The sequence below is a fragment of the Solanum lycopersicum genome, chromosome 4 (genome assembly GCF_036512215.1).
Source record: "Solanum lycopersicum chromosome 4, SLM_r2.1".
NCBI lineage: Eukaryota > Viridiplantae > Streptophyta > Magnoliopsida > Solanales > Solanaceae > Solanum > Solanum lycopersicum.
The window spans coordinates 7,552,586-7,571,620 of record NC_090803.1 but is presented as its reverse complement, the minus strand read 5'-3'; the positions used below and the strand labels follow the sequence as shown (position 1 = coordinate 7,571,620).

General features: G+C 31.8%; 2 protein-coding genes across 2 annotated transcripts; both read left to right on the top strand.

Annotated features, from left to right (window-relative positions):
* The first annotated feature begins 3,487 nt into the window (after window positions 1-3,487).
* Window positions 3,488-6,570, top strand: LOC101264204 (xylan glycosyltransferase MUCI21-like). Its single transcript, XM_004236548.5, has 3 exons — window positions 3,488-4,530; window positions 4,615-4,686; window positions 5,198-6,570. The coding sequence occupies exons 1-3, from the start codon at window positions 4,293-4,295 to the stop codon at window positions 6,457-6,459; spliced, it is 1,572 nt and encodes a 523-aa protein (XP_004236596.1). The 5' UTR covers window positions 3,488-4,292; the 3' UTR covers window positions 6,460-6,570.
* Window positions 6,571-11,104: 4,534 nt separating this feature from the next.
* LOC101264509 (F-box/LRR-repeat protein At5g63520-like) lies at window positions 11,105-18,023 on the top strand. Its single transcript, XM_004236549.5, has 10 exons — window positions 11,105-11,423; window positions 12,523-12,630; window positions 13,781-13,873; window positions 13,967-14,095; window positions 14,313-14,402; window positions 14,625-14,664; window positions 14,797-14,949; window positions 15,954-16,135; window positions 16,892-17,010; window positions 17,386-18,023. Exons 1-10 carry the CDS (start codon window positions 11,169-11,171, stop codon window positions 17,849-17,851), a joined length of 1,635 nt encoding a protein of 544 aa, XP_004236597.2. The 5' UTR covers window positions 11,105-11,168; the 3' UTR covers window positions 17,852-18,023.
* The last annotated feature ends 1,012 nt before the right edge of the window (window positions 18,024-19,035 follow it).

The following is a 19,035-nucleotide window of genomic DNA, read 5'->3' as shown; positions in this document are numbered from 1 at the left end:
CAAATGTCACATGTCAGCTTTTAATTAGTCATCATATCATGTCATCCGCAAGTGTGTTACACACACTTTGTAATTTTAACTAATTGTCAAAAAGGTGTTAAAATGACATAGCGAACCCCTACTTAATTAGTCATCATGCCATGTCATCCGCAAGTGTGTTTCACACACTTTGTAATTTTAGCTGATTGTCAAAAGGTATCAATATGACAAAGTCTACTTAAAATGTCTAAGTGAAAATTAATGTCAATTTTAAGAGATTACCGATGGGTTCATCCTATTACTAACGTATACCTACATATACTTTAAATTTGTTCCACTAAAATCATATTTTACTAAATCGAATCTAATAAATATAATTTTAAAACTCTTAACTTTAATTACTGTTACTTTATATAGTTATTTAATATAGCGATTAATATGAAGAAAAACAGTAAAAAAAATTCTAACAAATAAAATAAAATATTAATTTTTTGATTTAAAAAATCAAATATCAATACAGATAAAGAAGTAAAAAATGGTTTTACGTATAATGTGGGAAAAGGTAACAAATACACACGAAAAAAATCCTCCAAAGTAAGGTTTCCAAGACCTTGATTAGTGCACTATTTATTTATTTTAAATTTTTCATTAGATATTTCTTTTTTTCACGTTAATAATTTAATTTTTTAGTGATTCGAATTTGAAGAGTTCTTACCATTCGAATTACTCCCTCCGGATAAATCCTCCCTTCCTAGCTCCCTCCCTCATGATTACATAATCAATCATTCAATGATACAGTTGACAAATTATAAACTAAATTTTTACTCGTCCTTCTCAAATTGTCTATGACAATTTTTAAAAATAATTATCTTAAGTTATTTGTTATTTTAGTAGTTTAAGATAAATAATTATTTAATTTATTTTATATAGCACTAGCTACTCTTAAAAATAGTAAACATTTCAATAAAATAAATATTTAATTAAAAACTTTATTTTGAGACATAAATAATAAGTAATAATAACATAATCAACAGATAGATCCCCTCAAAAACATTTTTATTACAAAGTTCGCGACAAATTTCTTGTTGACTTTATTTACAAAATGAATTTCTAATTAATAAAAAAAACTCATGATTTCATCCTCTTTTTGTTAATTTATTCCAACGTCAACACACATTTTTAAATTTTCATTACTCAAACTACACTCTTCATTCATCATACAATAGACTTTTGACTAAATAATTCAAAATATATTTAGATTATTTTTATATGAATGTATACATGAACTTCCAATAAAAAAAAATCACTTCTAGTTCTCTTTTTAGAATATAGGATTTGAGTGTTTAAAAGAAAATTTCATATTTTAAAATGTGTATCTTTTACCATCAAATTTCTAAAATGTGCAGTTGATCTTTTTTCGTTTCTTAGTGAGTTTACTTCTTATTTTGAACTCTCTTAGTATAATTTTTTGCTTCACCATTATAATTCGCTCAAAAAATTATGAGCATCATTTCGAAATGATTTTTAATTTTGTTCTCTCAACTTGATGGTCTCTAATTTTTTTGTTGTTGCTGCTTATTTAATGAAAATTTACTGTCAAGAGTACTTTTGATTATGACTTAATTTAGGAAGATAAATAATTTTAGAAAATATTTGTCCTGGGGTAAAGTTTTATCTAATTTGCAAGGTAAATTCTTGCACTCAATATTAAGAAAAATAAAAATTTGCAAGGCAATTTTTTTTCTTTTGGCTAGGCATAGGTTATGCTCTTTAAAAAATAATTTTATTTTAGACTATTATACTTAAGAAATTAATAATTTATCACTTAATTTCTAATTTATTTTTTAATTCCTCTTAATACTATACAGTCATGTGTCTTATATATCAATATCCAAGTAATAATAGAAATTTTAAAAAATATGTTATACTTTCAGAAAAGTTAATTTGATGAGAAAATAATAATATTAAATTAATTATATTTTAATTGTATTAATTGATGAGTTATTTGGAGCATATATGGAACAATTACAAATTTTCTACTTGTGGCTAAAGTTTAAGAATTCATTTTACTCTCTCTCCTCGCTTTTATTTAATTTTAAGAAATGGATATTACTTTTAACATGTTAAGAAAATAACCTTTTTAACTATTTTATTTTTAATATTTGACTATTTATTTTTTAAATTAAATATTAACTAATACTCCCCTCAGTCCCTATGTGTTTCCTCTTTTTTTTTTTTTTAAATTGTTGTTCCTGCTTACTAGTTTATTTTAGCAAATTAAGAAAAAATAATTTTTTATATTTATTATACCTTTAAATAATAACTTTAAAAAAGATAAAATTTTTCGAAAATCTTAAAATTTTAATTTATCCACTTCATAAAATTAAAAAAATAAATAATAAATTTACCATGTCAATAATTATTTCTTAATAAATGTATTATCCACTTTATAATTAAACAGTATAAAATAATAAATTTATGATATCAATAATTATTTTCTGATAAGTGTATCAATTCAAAAATTGATAAATATACAGAGATAAAGGAAAATAAAAATATAATATAATATATTAAAATTAATATGAGAAATAAAAATAAACGTGTATATTTAGAAAAATGTTGCTTCACTATTCCCAAAGTAGTTTAAGTCTTGAAATTCTAATTAGTGCAACTTTTTACAATATCAAACCTTTTTCTCCATTTCATCTCTTTTTAGACTTTGTTGATTTAAATTTCACTAATAATTTGTGATCATCCTGACAATATTTTGTTATAATAAAATATGTATTCATTTATTTAAATAAATATATTTGGATAGTTCTCCCCCAAATTAGGAAGAATTTTTTTATTTTATGCTTTCATAAACTTCAACTTCAAGTTAACTTGCTTATGGAGCTGTCTTCATCAGCCAATTCCCTAGTGTTCATAGTCTTTTGAGTTTATTTTTACATAATTATATTATATATATTTTTAAATCTCTGATATTAATTAATTTGAATTTGACTAATATAAAATTCATTAAGGAAAAAACATTGTCTACTGCTATATTTTTCATACATATAATTCAAATTCAAATTATCTAATTAAGAATAAAATAATATTATTCACCTCATTTTATACATAGGGATGGAGGCACGTGCAAGTGAGGCCGTTTAATTGGACATATTTGACACTCTTCATCGAAAAAAAGATATCTGATATACAAGAAGTGATTAAACAACATATTGTAGACGCTCTTGACATAATAGATTGTTGTAGCTCAATAATTTTAGACCCCTTTAATGGATTTCAAACATCTTTAAATGAACTAGTACTCGCTAATATCTCAAATCAAATATAAAATTAAATCAATCTCAAATTTTATTTTAAAATTATTATACCAGAATAAGCTAATCCTCGCGTGTTCACATCTCACTTGCATCCTACCATTTTAGTAAAAAAAAAAACTTCAACGTTTACTAACATTGAAATTCAAATATAAAATTAAGTCAATTCTCAAATTTTATTTAGAAATTATTATACCAAAACTTTTTACAGGTTTTAGCCAGTGAAAGATACACACAAAGATGACTTGATTCCTTAGCCTCATCCCCCCCCCCCCTCCCCCTCTCTCCAAATCCACCACCCTACTACCCTTCAAGAATCTCTCTTTTTGAGGTTTTGTCAAGCCTTCAAAATCTTACCATCAAGCAAAACTGTATTGACAAACACAAAAAAAGTTCTCTTCCTGAAAGTGTTCATTCTTGAAAATACCAAAAAAAAAAAAACCATCTTTCTCATTCAGTCTTCCTCTTCAACCAGAGAAAAAACTTCTCTTTGAGCAAACCACAAACAGCCTTTTTCTTATTTTAAACATATAGTACATAAAAAGTTTATCTTCTTTGTTGTTTTCATTTTGGGAAGAAAAAATAAGCTCTTGTGCTAATTAGTGTGCATACCACAATATAGTAAATTGAAAAAAAGTTCTCTTTCTTTGAACAAAAAAAAAGCTCTCGTCTTTCCCCTTCTTTCAAACATATATACATAACAAGTTCTCTTCTTTGGTGTTTTCATTCTTGAAAAAAAATAAAAAAAAGCTCTTGTCTTTCCCTTTTTTCTTCTTTCAAACATGTATGCATAGAAAGTTCTTTCCTTTGGTGTTTTCAATCTTGAGTTTTTTTTTTTATAAAGCTCTTGTCTTTCCCCTTCTTTTTTCTTAAATTCAAACACCCTTTTCTTCTTACAAGCATATAACATAAAAAGTTTTCTCCTTTGGTCTTGACAAAACAAAAAAAATAGTTGTTGTCTTTCTGTTTTAGTGTATACTGTATAGTATGTGCAAGAAAATGATGCATTATAAGAGATATCAGCACTGGAATAGGAAAGGGGATGTTTTTGTGGTTTGTGTAGATGAAGAAACTACCCCTCTTGGTTTAGTGTGTGGAAATTCTAGTTACAATCACAAAAGAACTAAACCAAAACTTTTTTACCTTCTTTTTCTTTGTTTAATCTCTTTTAGCTTTTTTTTAGCTCCACAGTTGTTCACTTCTCATCATAATTTTTCTCTCTTGTGTAAGCTGCTCTCTATTTTTCTCTCTTTTTGTTTTTTGGGGTTTCAATTTTTTCTGATTTTGTTCTGTTTTTGCATGTGTGCAGATTCATTTAGTTCTGAAGAAGGTGGACTAATTTCTGAATCAGATTTTAATGCTTGTTCCTCTGTCTCTAATGGTTAGTTCTAAATATTTTACTTGTTACTTATTTTTATGTTATGTTGAAAATGATCCTATATCCATCTATGGTGACATATTGGGAGGGGGGTGGGTGGGTGGGGTGGGGGATGAACTCTATTTTTGGATTTTTATCTTGTATTATGATCATGTGATGGTTGTGGAATAATATATGGATAGACACTTTAACTTGGTCACTATTCACAACCAAACACTCCGACTTTGAATATGCAAATCTAGACACCAACGAGTTAGAGTATTCAGTTGCCACTTGAGACCAAGTTGAGGCACCTATTGCCTAGATGTGCACATCTCAAAGTTGGAGTGCTTACTTGCCAATTAAGGCCAAATTTGAGTGTCTGCGTATGTATTATGCCATAAATGTTTGTATTAGGGGCTGAAGTTTCTTGTGTTGGTATTAGACTTTTGCTTGTTAAGGTTTTTGGTTTTAGTGTGACAGTGAAATATGTCAGACATGGTTGTGTTTGATAGATCCTTTGGATGAATTGCAGGGTCAATTTGCTGTGAAAGAAGCAGTATCCGCTCCGATGTATGCGTGATGAAAGGGGATGTTAGGACAGATTCTGCTTCCTCTAGAATTACCCTCTACAGAAACAATGGTCATGAGAATGGTGAGGTGCTTCGGCATGAGAAGATTAGGCCATATACTCGGAAATGGGAAAAAAATGTGATGGACACCATAGATGAGTTAGACCTTGTTGTGAAGGGAGAGCATTCGAGGGTTCATCAAAAGTGTGATGTTAAACATGATGTGCCGGCTGTGTTTTTCTCTACTGGAGGTTACACCGGTAATCTTTACCACGAGTTTAATGACGGACTTTTGCCCCTTTACATCACTTCTCAGCAGTTCAACAAGAAGGTTGTGTTTGTAATCCTTGAGTACCATGCATGGTGGATTATGAAGTACGAGAACGTCCTGTCTCACCTCACTGAGTATCCTATTATAGATTTTAGCGGAGATAAGAGGACACATTGCTTCCCTGAAGCCATAGTTGGTTTAAGAATCCATGATGAGCTAACGGTTAATTCTTCATTGATGGGAAATGATAAGACCATTAGAGACTTTAGAGACCTTCTAGACCGAGCTTATTGGCCTCGGATTAGAAGTTTGATCCAAGATGAGGAACGTGAAGCTCGAATGAACATGGAAAAACATATTTCTTTACCCTCATCCGAAACAAAGATGGAAGAAAAACAGGATATGAAGAAACCTAAAGTGGTTATAATAGCTAGAAATGATTCGAGAGCTATAGTGAACGAAGATTCTTTGGTTAAACTACTCGAAGATGTTGGATTTCATGTGGAAGTTTTGAGGCCACAACGAACAACAGAGCTTGCAAGTATCTACCGAGTCCTTAATTCAAGTGATGTTATGATAGGAGTTCATGGTGCTGCGATGACACATTTCCTCTTCATGAGGCCTGGTTCTGTTTTCATCCAAATCATTCCACTCGGAACAGATTGGGCAGCAGGTACTTATTACGGAGAACCAGCAGTGAAACTGGGCCTCAAGTACATTGGATACAAAATTCTTCCGAAAGAGAGTTCATTGTATGATGAATATGACAAGAATGATCCCGTCCTGACTGACCCTAACAGCGTGAATGATAGAGGATGGGAGTTCACGAAAAAGATCTACCTTGATCGACAAAATGTTAAGTTGAATCTTGGAAGGTTCCGTAAAAGATTGCTTCGTGCCTACTATCATTCTGTGGCCAATGAAAGCTTACGTTATCGGCATCAAAGTCAGTAACTTTTACCTTATATATTGCGGTTCATTAAACATATTTAGTCTCAATTGTGTGAGTTCTTAGAGTTGTACATCATGATTCAGAATAAATGAAATGAACATTAATTCCTTGTATAGATTTGTGGAAATGCCTTTTTGTGTGTACATTGCATATACTCATTTGCCAATTTTACTGGCATGACATTTATGTCCTTGAACATGTTCACTGCCTTTTTTTCTCGTGTAACCATCTGGTATTCGAAACTCACTGACTAAACTTATCTTGATTCATTGGTTTACTACTCGGGATTTACCCCGTATAAGTTTCTATACCATATGAAATGACAATTCAGTGTATGAAGTATCTTATCTAGCGTAAGCAGTCTTATCTTGACACAAACATCAATAGGTTATTCCACGACTCGAATTCATACCCGTGAGTATGTCTACTATATCACAACAAGAAGTCCCACACATCTAGGATCTGCCCTTTTGACTTGTCCATTTGCATATGATTGTTTTTCTGTGCACATTAGATCATCTTTTTGCAACATGTTAATAAGTTATTATATTAATTTTCTCTGCAAAATACTAGTCCTAGCTAGGTCTAATTTAATTAATTATGCACTGTCTAATACATTATACATTTTCTTAATTAATGATACTTAACTTAGTCCATCTTCACTTCACTTCTGATTTTGTATGTTATTACTAGTTTCCAATATAAAAATTAGTGTTTGGGTAATAATATGATATGGGTGTTTAAGCTTTGAGTAGCCTTACTATAAATCTATTATTGCTTGGTGGATAAAGTTATCTTATATTGTATTGACAAGAGATAACAATTATCAACTAATGGAATGGTTAAGGCATGCACAATTGACTCGAATATCATTATTATAATATCTAGAACAAACATCTAGAATGTAACTTAATGCTACTTTGTCTTAGATCTAGACAATCAAAGATCAAGCAAACAATTACCATCAAAGAGCATCCTCACTTCCTTTATTGAAAACATTTTTGACTACTAGGATTTAATAGATATTCGGTGAATCGAATTAATTCGTGAAAAAATACCAATTAAAGTGGAGGGTTTCTTCAAACAACAAGAGGCTGGGTCAATTATTCAATCAAATGATATTGAGCTCGATACTTTCTATCTTAAAAAAAAGGAGATTGACAATTCTCCATACGATTCTCCATCTATATTAATGCACAAATAAAGTCAAAGATTTTGTAATATCTTCATACTTAAATCTAAGTAAAATGGGAAGTATATATTTCTGTATTGGCACTCAAAGACCACTAATCTACCATTTAATTTAACACACTATTCACTAGTCAAATAATATGATTACATTATCTAAATCACTTAAAACTAATTCAACTTACAATGTTATGGTTAAGTGTTGGTGAGTGTTAGTGGCACGTGACTTCGGGCGAATATAATTTTAGTGTTATAGTTAAATTTAGGGGTGTTGTGGATTGACATGAAATTAGAAATATTAAAATGAATTGAAATAAAATTGAGTAGTCTTTACCCATTCAAATTTACTTTGGGCTCAAAGGTTGGACTTAAAAATGTGTTGAGCCTAATCGCTTAATCTCAATATTTTAATACATAGTTATTTAGGTTTTATAACCACATTTGAATTTTAACAAAAGAAAATTTATGGAAAAAAAGTTACAAATGAATAGATAAACTTATGATATAAACTTACGAACAAAGTATCAGAAATTGGTAGATGAAAAGGCTTATAAATGATATATTTGGTAGAACTTTTGTATCAAGTATCAATACTAATTAAGATTATGTATCAAAACTAATATTTGAACAAGATACATTGTGCATGATAGAACAACCAAAAAGATAAAAAAAAGAGTCAACAATCTAATCAACGGAAAGCAACGAAGATGTATCCTTCTTGGACTAATTGGGTAAGCCTAATATTAAAAGATCGAATCAATGGAATGAAGTATATCAAGAGCACCATCTCTGCCTTAGCAATGTTTTCCACCCCTTTTCCGGTAAAGAGACTGGGAGTAGCAAATTTAACAATTTTTTAAAATGAAAAAACTTTTAAAAAAAAATGAAAACTGTAGTGATGGAAAGAAATCTACCCCTTAAAAATCTTGAAATAAATAATGAGAAAGAGAAAAAATTTGTAATTCAAAAATGAATTAATATTGGTAACTTAGAGAGATTTATGGCTTGAAAAAGGAAATTTGTGACTTGAAAAAAAAGAAAGAAAATCATGGTATGAGATTTTTGAATTAATGTATCTTGAAAAAAGGATGATGAGAGTAAAAGAGGAAATTTTTGATATTTTTTCAAATGGTAGAAAAAATAAAAAAATATAATAATATAGTGTGTATAGTAAGGTAACTTTTTCCTTAACATACCTCACAAATATTATTTATCGATGATGATATAACCTGAAAATTACACAATATGTCTATTTTCAATTTGTCCAACTTTATTCTACACAATAGAATAATAATAAAAAGTCAAAGTTGAAAGATAAATGAAATACTTTTTATTTTCACAAAAAGATAATATCAAAATATACATAAAATGAGCATGTAAAAGTTTGGATCATAATTGTAACAAATTAAACAACGATATTATTGATATAGCCCATGCACCATTTGTCAATTTACATTCTAATATAAACTACCAACCAAATAACACCTCAACTAATAAATTTAAATTGTATTACTTTAAATTTATTTGTTTTTTAAAATTTATATATTTTTTTAATTTACGTGACATTTAAACATCTCTCATAAATTTTAACTACATGAAATCACAATATATCACATAAATCAAAATATATAGGGAAAAGGGTCAAACTACATACGCGAGGAAGGTAATCAAAAAAGAAAGAAAATGGGTTCTTCTTTCTTTTATCACTTAGGAGCCGTGTGAGATGAAAGTCTCATGCACGGTTTTGAATGAGAGAAAGAAGCGAGGAATCCTCTTTTCAACTCTGACTCTCCCACTCCAGTCGTTGTTTTTCTTTCTGTTACTTCAGAAGTAGCTGCTTCAGCTTCCCCTCGAGTAAAAGCTTCCACGGCCGGTTGACAAAAATGAGGATCCCAAATTGCATGAGCAATAGGTCTTACATGTAAAGACTCCTGTACCCACGACTCAAAATTTCCTTGCCAAGCTACATGAAACAGATTTCCGGAAGTCCACAGAAAAATTATTGCTAATTGACCGAAGTGAGAAGCAAAAATATTCTGATAAAGACTATTCGAAAAGGTTTAGATATACCCCGTTTAAAGTTTGGTCCATTTATACCCTCGCCGTCCAACTTTTGGTCTACATATGCCCTTTTGGGCGTTAGTTGGCCAACTCGAAATATCCAACTCATTTTACTTTTATTTAAATGCCAAATGGATTTTCCACGTCATTTTTATGTATTATTACTTGACATTTATATTCAAGAAAAAGGGTCAAATATGCCCCTAAACTATTCAAAAAGGTCTAGATATACCCCGTTTAAAGTTTGGTCAATTTATACCCTCGCCTTTCAATTTTTGGTCTACATATGCCCTTATGAGTGTTAGTTGGTTAACTCGAAATATCCAACTCATTTTACTTTTCTTTAAATGCCAAATGAAATTTTCCACATCATTTTTATATATCATCACTTGACATTTATATTGAAAGAGAAAAGGGTCCTTTATGCTCCTAACTATCCGACATAATTTTAAAACACATATACAACCCGTCTTTTAAATAATCTATACAACCCAACCCTTTTTTTTAAATAACCTATATGGGTCGGATTAGTGCATAATTGAACCATTTAAAAGGCAAACACTATCGTTCTCTGATTGGAACCGCCGAGAAATCAATGACACGACAACTGAAGGAAAAGGAAGTCGAGGTTTGAAAAGCGTTTCGGCACAACGCAGAACTAAAGGCGCAAACCTGGCAGGCAAGAGCTCGAGCGGAGGAATTCACCGCAACAATGTTACTGACACAACTGCAAGTTGCAGCAGGCGATGATGATGTAAATAACAGAATAATTCACATACATATATGAGTCGGATTAGGGGCATAATTGAACCATTTAAAAGACGGTCGTATATTTGTTTTAAAATTGAGTCGGATAGTTAGGGATAAGTGGCCACTTTCTCTTTTAATATAAATGTCAAGTGATAATATATAAATGATGTGGAAAATCCAGTTGACATTTAAAGAAAAGTAAAATGAGTTGGATATTTCGAGTTGACCAACTAACACCCATAAGGGCATAGGTAGACCAAAAGTTGGACGCGAGGGTATAAATGGACCAAACTTTAAACGGGGGTATATCTAGACCTTTCGAATAGTTTAGGGACATATTTGACCATTTTTCCTTTAATATAAATGTCGAGTGATAATACATAAAAATGACGTGGAAAATCCATTTGGCATTCAAGAAAAAGTAAAATGAGTTGGATATTTTGAGTTGGCCAACTAACAGCCATAAGGGCATATGTAGACCAAAAGTTGGACGGCGAGGGTATAAATGGACCAAACTTTAAACGGGGATATATCTAAACCTTTTCGAATAGTTTAGGGACATATTTGACCCTTATTCCATATATATAAAAAATTTCAAAAAATGAGATCGAAATATAATAAAACCCAAAGTTCAAGGGCCACTCTAGCAATATCAGTTTTTCAAAACAATAATTAAAAAAAGGAAGTTCAAGTGTGTTTCAGCTTTTGAAAAATGGCGGCCAAACAAAGGCAGAAATTGACGGCGATGGAGACGGAGACCGCAGCAGCGGCAGAGGCGGCGACGGCGACGGCGACGGCGGCGATTGATTTAATCGGAGAAGACCTTCTTCACAACATTCTGTCTCGGTTAACAGCAGAATCATGTGCATCAGCAGCATGTGTGAGCCGTAGTTGGAATCTCATCATTAATCGCCTTCTCACAATTCCAAATCTTACATCTGCTCTTTCCTGCCATCCTTGTCTTCAGGTATAAGCTTCATTCTAATTTTTTTGTTTCCTTTGGCTTAATCATTTTGTTGATCTAAGTATGAAACTTGTTAAAAGCCCTATTTTATATGCGACACATTTCCTTTTTAGTTTTTTGATATCTTTTTTATATTTTTAAATAATCTAACTTTAAACTTTCTGTTGTAATTTAATGAGATGATGCATAGTCAGAAGCGAGTCTCGAGAGATCAATTCCCTTGTCAATGCCTTCTCAATCGAGCTTTTGACTAACCTATGTGATTTGCGAGCTATTGTGTTATCCGGTGTGCACCCAAATAGTAGGTGCTATGGGTTTCTATGCTCAATACGAAGCACTAGAAAGGAAGATGAACTTTTGAAACTTGTGGTTTAAAGCAACTTACATATATTTTATTTTATTGAAGGGGGAAATGAGAAGTTTAAAAGCATATTCTTCATAAGACAGACTATCAAGAACAATGTGCTTTATACATTGGGAAAAAGGACTATTAATTATAAGAATTACACCCTCCTCACCATCTTTTATGGCAGTCTTTGACGGGACGTGGAGCTTAAGAGGAAAGGAAGAGAACTTTTGAAACTTGTGAACTAAAAAATAAAGTATGTCACATGAAATTGAGACGCCTCTAAAGGCAAAATGAAAGCTTAAAGTTATAATATTATAAGAATAGAATGATGTCATTCCTCTTTGAGACATACTATTGCAAAAGAAAGAAGAAAAGATTATCAAATAAATTGGGCACATATGGAGTACTAACTATAAAAATTACTCTCTCTGTTCTGATTTAAGAAAGAAAGACAGTCTTTTTAGAAGAATTATTTTGAAAAATTGAAGAAATGAGTGATTGAATACACACAAAAATAAGATGAATTGACCTTTGTATTCCAAACCTTGCCATTCTTTTTGGGACTGGAGGAGAGATATATATTTTAAGAATTCGAACTTTGATAGTCAACACAAGATGAGAAGAATACAATATTTGTTAAAAGTTACTGTAGTTTGTTGAGAACTTCTCAAAAGAACTATTTTGGGACAATGGTAGTATCTTGTTTAGCTTATTACAAGAGTTTATTGGGTTTAAAATGATTTTTTGGTGTAGGGTGCTGTGGATGAGGCTGTTGACAAGGTTTTAGCTAGGCCGATCCGGCCCCAGTTTGTAATTGCTTCCATCGGTCCTTCTTTTGACTTGGAGGAAGCTCAGTGTCTCGTATGTGATCTTCTCTCTCTCTTTCTTTCTTTATTTGACATTTATGTGTACTAGAAATTGTGGCATACTCAATGAATATGTTTGTTAAATGGTCTGCATCAATATGTTCAAAACAAATTCAAATTAACGTCTTACTTTTTATTTTAAGTTGTCTAAAACAGTTCTCATTTTCTTATGATTCTGAATACTTTTTAATTCAGAGTTTTAAGATTATAATTTGAGATTTGTATCATGTAATAAGATAAAATGTTGCAAAGTAAATGGCTGAAATGTTTGTTTGAAAGGAAAAATTTCACAGTGAAGTGTAAATTTGAATAATCTTGAACTTTTAAAAGTTATGAAAATTGTTTAGGATAATATTATGATAGAATGGGGTAATGTGGTCAATGACGATTCATATAGCCAACACCAACTTGTTTGAGACTGAGGCATAGTTGTTGTTGTACAAAATTAAAAATAGTGTCATATAAATTGAGATCGAGAGTGTATTACCCTATTATATAAAAGAATAATTTAGGATCTCAGTTTTGTTCTAAACAATATTTAAATTGTTCAAATATCAACTTGGAACCGCGTTTAATTCAGCGTAATTACTTGAAATCTTATCTTAATAGCTCTTCTGAAACAAATTAGATACCTAATGGTTTGAGTATGAGCTGACGTGCAAAAGATTAGGAAAGTGAAGTGTAGTCAAAGATCAGTTTAGCCCTATTATTATTATGTTAATTGTAGAAGTGTTGGTAATTTTTCAACTAAAGACCTTTTAATTTCAAGTAGTTACATAGTGACTGACAGCGCTATTTAAGTTTGTTAGAGTATTGTATCTATAGTGAATAATCTAATGAACATTTTACCTAGTTTTTTAGCATTGATATCGTGTGATTCATAGAAAACATCTTTTTTAGGCACAAGCAAGTCTATAGTTATGTATGCGAACTAATTAATATATTGAGGCGATCAGTATGAAGATTACAAAGTTAAAAAATACACGAAACAATCAGAATGAAGAGCGTCCTGTTTTGTTTTTGAAATTGAAATGATATACTTTGTTAAACTAGAGATACTAAAAAAATCATCCTTTCGAAGTATGAATTGTCTTACATTGGAATAAGCTATATGTGCTGCTTATGGTGGATATATTGTTCTGCAGATTAGTGATAGATTCAGTAGCGAAATTCCAATAATCACTTCGATATCCTGTGGAATTTTTGGGCAAGACGCTAACACTAATGAGTTTGAAGAGGTAACTCTAGTGGTTATAGACTAGAATCTTCTTGGGATTGCATTCTGAATTCAACCAACAAGAATTGAAGTGGAGAAAATGATGTTTTTCCAGGTTCAGTGGGACACATGGGAAGACAACAAGGCTCATGAGGATCTTCTTAATGAGGACGAGGGTGTTTTAGTGACTGTTGGTTTCTTGCCAGGATTAACAGTTGATTTAATCCCATTAAAAAAAACTCGGGTAATCCTGTTCTCCAATACAACTCCTAACATTTATACAAATATGTCTGCTTTATTGAGAGGAATCTGAACTTCCACTTTTTAACTTTATTTTCATTTCGATTTTATGAAGTTCCTACTTGGAACTTTGAAGGATATGAATAGTTTATATCTAGTAGGAAATTTGTGCTAACTTGATTTAAAATGGGCTAAACTAACTCGGGGAGAACAAACTTCAGGGACTCATGACTGAGAATTTCGTTCGCAGTATCAGAGAACGCTCGTTTTCGCGTTCTGGATCATCACCAATGGGAATTTTATTATTTTCTGTAAGTATTAAGTCTCTTAAGACCTTTCATTTTGTTATTTCTTGCCCTCCTGTGGAAAAGCAGTTTATGCTGTTAGCGGGAACATGCTTTTATTTAATTAATTGTGTTTGAAAAGCTGAATTAACTTTGAGGGACACTTGAAGTTTATGCTTTTCAATATCTAGGAACAGCCTTCTTTTTCTTACTTAAAATGTAACGAAAATCATTTGAATGTTGTTCTAGGATGAGGACATTGACATCAAACCGGTCCTTGCAAAGTTGGGTGAGTGAGCTTCATAGTTCTCATTTATGCAAAACTTCATTCTTCCCATACTTTAATGAATGCTGATTTTTCTTCTTACTTCATTCTGTGAGAAAGAAATTATATGTTCAGTGCCCCATTTCGTGTTTGTAGATTATGCTTTTTCCAGTGAGACTGCCATTGTGGGTGACGCGGGTTCTAAGTTTGTATACCAAAATGGAGCAGCAATTAGTTTTTATAATAGCAGAGTGTCCAGTTCAGCTGCTGTTGCTCTTTCGTTTTCAAGGGATACAGGCAAGCCTCCTGGTATGGAATTCTTCTTGACTGGAACTTTCCGGTTTCAAATCATGATTCTGTTGTTCAATAACAAGAGCACAGTTTTATTAGGCATTTGGGTTGGAGAGAAACTTGCTAGTCTGATATAGGGGGGCGTGATTAATATTTGGCGCACATCTTCAATATCAACTAAGTTATGAAATTGTCTAAACTCCCCAAATTTTGTTCTTGAAAAATTTCACAAACTCAACTTTTGATCAGCTAACATCGATGAAAATCCGAAGTCTGTCGACTTCCTTGTGGAATAATATGAACTTACCAATTTGAGTACAACTCAATTATTAGCTCCTCAACTTTATAGTTAAATAGAAACAGAGATAGGAAGGAAGAGAACATAATCAATTGATCTTTTTTCTCTTCTTTCTTTTTTTGAGAAAGATAACAATATTATATATGTAGCACAAAGGCTTTTCTAGGCCATCTTTACAGATAACAAAAACCCCACAAGTATAGCTTTCTCCTAGAGCCTACAACAAAAGTTCTGTTATGTCTAGCTTTGAATCAACATCCTTAACAAAATCTTGATCATTGCTGGTAATAACGATATCGTCAACATAAACCACTAAATAAATACACATAATTGGAGCAGAGTGCCGATAAAACACCGCCAATCATGTCAATCGTCAACATAAACCACCAACTATATAGCTTGAGCGTTGTGTAGTGCATTTGACCCGTATTTGTCTGAATAACTTTGGTAAGTGCTATCTGATGTGGTTTCTACTAAATGAATTTTCATTCTCTGTGAACTTTGTAATTATACATGATCTTTTAGGTTCATGACCTTAATATTTTTGAAAATTGTCTGTATTTGTTCAAGTTATTGTGCTTCTTTTGCACTTATATCAGTAAATATATCAGTATGGTTAGATTTCTTGTCTTCTACTTAATATTTTCGTATATGTAGGCAATTTAGCATATCATATTTCCAGGGAATTTATTGAGAAAATCATTTTCTGGGACCCTATAAACAGGTGTTGGGGAAACTCAGTTTCATGTAATGTTATCCACTGGCGTTTCACCGATTGGGCCTAAATACAAAGCTGTTTATGTTAAGGCAGTGTCTGATGACAATTCTACTCGGCTCATGGCGACAACAGATGAAATTGATTTTAATATGGATGGTCAGACTATTTTAGATCCGATTTATGATGAGGTAAGGTAGTACCTCTTCTGAAGTAAATTGGTTTTAATGTTTAAGCTCCAAAGTTCAAGTAGCTAGTTTCTAAAGGAAGTAATTACAGCTGATTTGATAAGAAAGACAACTACCAAAAATACTTGCAAGATTTTGTGGTGTAACTAGTCTCGTTGTCTTCTTCCTTTGATTCCTTCCATCATAATGAATCCTTTTAAGTTCAGTAATGTGTGGACTTGTCAAATGTCAGAACTCTATTGCTCTTGCCTCACTTAGAGGGAAGGACATACAATGGGTTTAACGAGGTGCATTACAGAAGATTGGACATATTTGGATGATTAGAGTTGATCATGCTGTCTGACTGATTTTCAAATTCTATTGGTAACTCAGAAAAAAAAACTGTCCATTTCAAATTAAGGTTATAAAAGACTTCATAGAAGAATTTTCACGATTGATCTTTGTCGCATGTACAGTTACACAAGGTATAATAGCATCATAAGAAACAGCAATAAAACCACTTTTGTTAAACCATGTTATTTTTTTAAATCCTTAATGGTTTAATAATCTGCTATATAGAGCGTAATCTGAAAGTCATGGTTTCTTGTGAGTTGAAGATGTCTTTTACAAAATCGTTACCTATTTAGAATTTAGAAGCTGTCTTATTGATGAAACTTCCCTTCTAGTATACATCTTCCTTCATGTGTGTGTTTGAAACACATGAACATAATTCACTCCTCTTTGATTTCTTCTTTCTTTTCTATGGTTTGATTTCATCAGTTGGGAGATAATACCCATTCTCGAACTCTCTATGTTGGAGTTACAAAGATGAGGAAATGCACTTCTCGGCATGTGGACACAAACTGGGTATTTATGCATGAATTCCAAATGGTTTTAAGGTAATTAATGCACCATTGAGCTTGATTATCCATACAATTGAAAAACATTTTCAATTGTATAACTACTGTTGTTTCTTTTACTTGAGCTATCTTTATTAATTTTACTGTCAGTACTTCTCTTTTCTACTTGTATTTGTCGATTTTTTTTCTTCTGAAAATGCTTTTACTAAGCGGAGGGTCTATCGGAAACAACCTTTCTCTCTCCCACAAGGTAGGCTAAGGTTTGCGTACACACCCCATTCCTACCAAAACCTTTGTGGTGGGATACCCGTGAGCATATTGTTGTCGTAGTTGAAACTGCTGTCTTTACAACCATTTATGCCTTTCCTCTTCCTCTCTCTCTTTACTTCTGTAACTAATTATACGAATTTGCAGAGGTGATTACGAGTATCTCTATGTCCATGGTGATGGTATCAAAAGTTACGACTCCTTCCAGTTTTACCATGCAAATTCTGATTTGGCGCGTGCTTCTTGCCAGAATGTTTCAAACAAGATGAAACTTCTGAAGCAGGATCTAAACCTCGTAACTGATGATCAGTCTAATAGCTATGGAAGCTATGGTATGCAGAAGAAGTATGTTTTTGGTGGTATGATGTTTGCTTGCTATGGTCGTGGCAAGCTATTTTTCGGTGAACCTAATGTAGATGCCTCACCTTTCCTGGAGAACTTCCCTGGGATTACCTTCTCAGGAACCTATTGTAATGGAGAAATTGCACATGGAAATTTTAGCTTATACGAAAACGGGTCTAAAGAACATAGCTCTACACGTTGCAGTTTGCACGAATTCAGCACCGTCTACCTGGTTATGTCATATACTCCCCCTACATTGCCACAATTTTAGAGATTTAATTGGTATTGTCTTTTGACAATTTGGTGAACTGGTGGGTAATGGCAAAAGTGTTTTTGCTGGTTTGAATAGGATATTGCTCTGTACTTTTTGGTGTTGGAATTTGGTGGTAGAGGGCAAATGTCTCGTGTACATACTTCACAAGCAATTCTACATTATTTTACTATTGTTTTTGTTCTGTTAATTTAGTTATTAATTGGGAAAGAGTCGAAAACACACTTAAATGAGTTTTATACTTGCACTCACTTATTACTATTAGTTTGAGAATCATCTACCAGATTACACACATTAAGACAATGATTAAAATCTCTAACCATCCACCTCTGTTACTGGCCTTCTCCTTCCTCATTAGTACTGATAACATCAAAGTCTTCTCCTACCAGCCATGCTAGATTGCTATTATTTAGACATTAAATTCCATTGCAATCTTTCACTTTGTGTACATTTAGCATACACTAGTACTATCATCACTTCAATGCCTAATACTTGATTTTGCAGTTTAAAATTTATCATTTTTTCTCTTCATCCCTTACTATTTCATAGTCCACGATTTCATCAATAAAATTTCAAATTTTACAATCTATGTCTGCCTAACCATACTTCATCCAAACTTCCTTCTAAGCTCCTCTAGTTGTTGACTATCTTCAAATGATTCTATAAATCCCGTCATGTAAAATTGGTACCTTGTATGCATATTTATCTGTCTAGTAAACATGTTTTGGGTGTTTGCCAACCTAGTATTTCATATTAAGGTCCTCATAGATATTTAGTGTTTTTGATACTAAGCAAAGATACATGTAAAATATAGTAACTTTAGATTGTGTATCTAATTTTGTAACAAAATATTGTATGATATATTATAAGAATACGATATTCTCAGAATATCTTTAGGAACGATTTTAGAAGTAGGAGATTCAGTCTCATGTATATATATATTCTTTTTTTCTGAAATGAGAATGTAGAGTCAGATTCTTAAAACACTAATAATTGTTTTTATATGATATCGGAGCCATGGTAGGGGATGAAGAATGACTAAGAAATGAACCAACCAAAAAGAAAATGTCGGAATATTAAGAGGATTCAACAACAAGGTGTGTACCTTGTAATTCACAGCGGAAGTCATCAATTTGCTTCTTTGATAGGTTGGTGTTCAAGTCTATCTTTGAATCACTAGAAAA

Coding starts and splice junctions, on each gene's coding strand:
- LOC101264204 (XM_004236548.5), top strand. CDS start 4,293: ATGTGCAAGAAAATGATGCATTATAAGAGATATCAGCACTGGAATAGG. Junction 4,531..4,614: donor TCATAATTTTTCTCTCTTGT/GTAAGCTGCTCT, acceptor GCATGTGTGCAG/ATTCATTTAGTTCTGAAGAA. Junction 4,687..5,197: donor TTGTTCCTCTGTCTCTAATG/GTTAGTTCTAAA, acceptor GATGAATTGCAG/GGTCAATTTGCTGTGAAAGA.
- LOC101264509 (XM_004236549.5), top strand. CDS start 11,169: ATGGCGGCCAAACAAAGGCAGAAATTGACGGCGATGGAGACGGAGACC. Junction 16,136..16,891: donor TAGATCCGATTTATGATGAG/GTAAGGTAGTAC, acceptor TGATTTCATCAG/TTGGGAGATAATACCCATTC. Junction 17,011..17,385: donor GAATTCCAAATGGTTTTAAG/GTAATTAATGCA, acceptor ACGAATTTGCAG/AGGTGATTACGAGTATCTCT.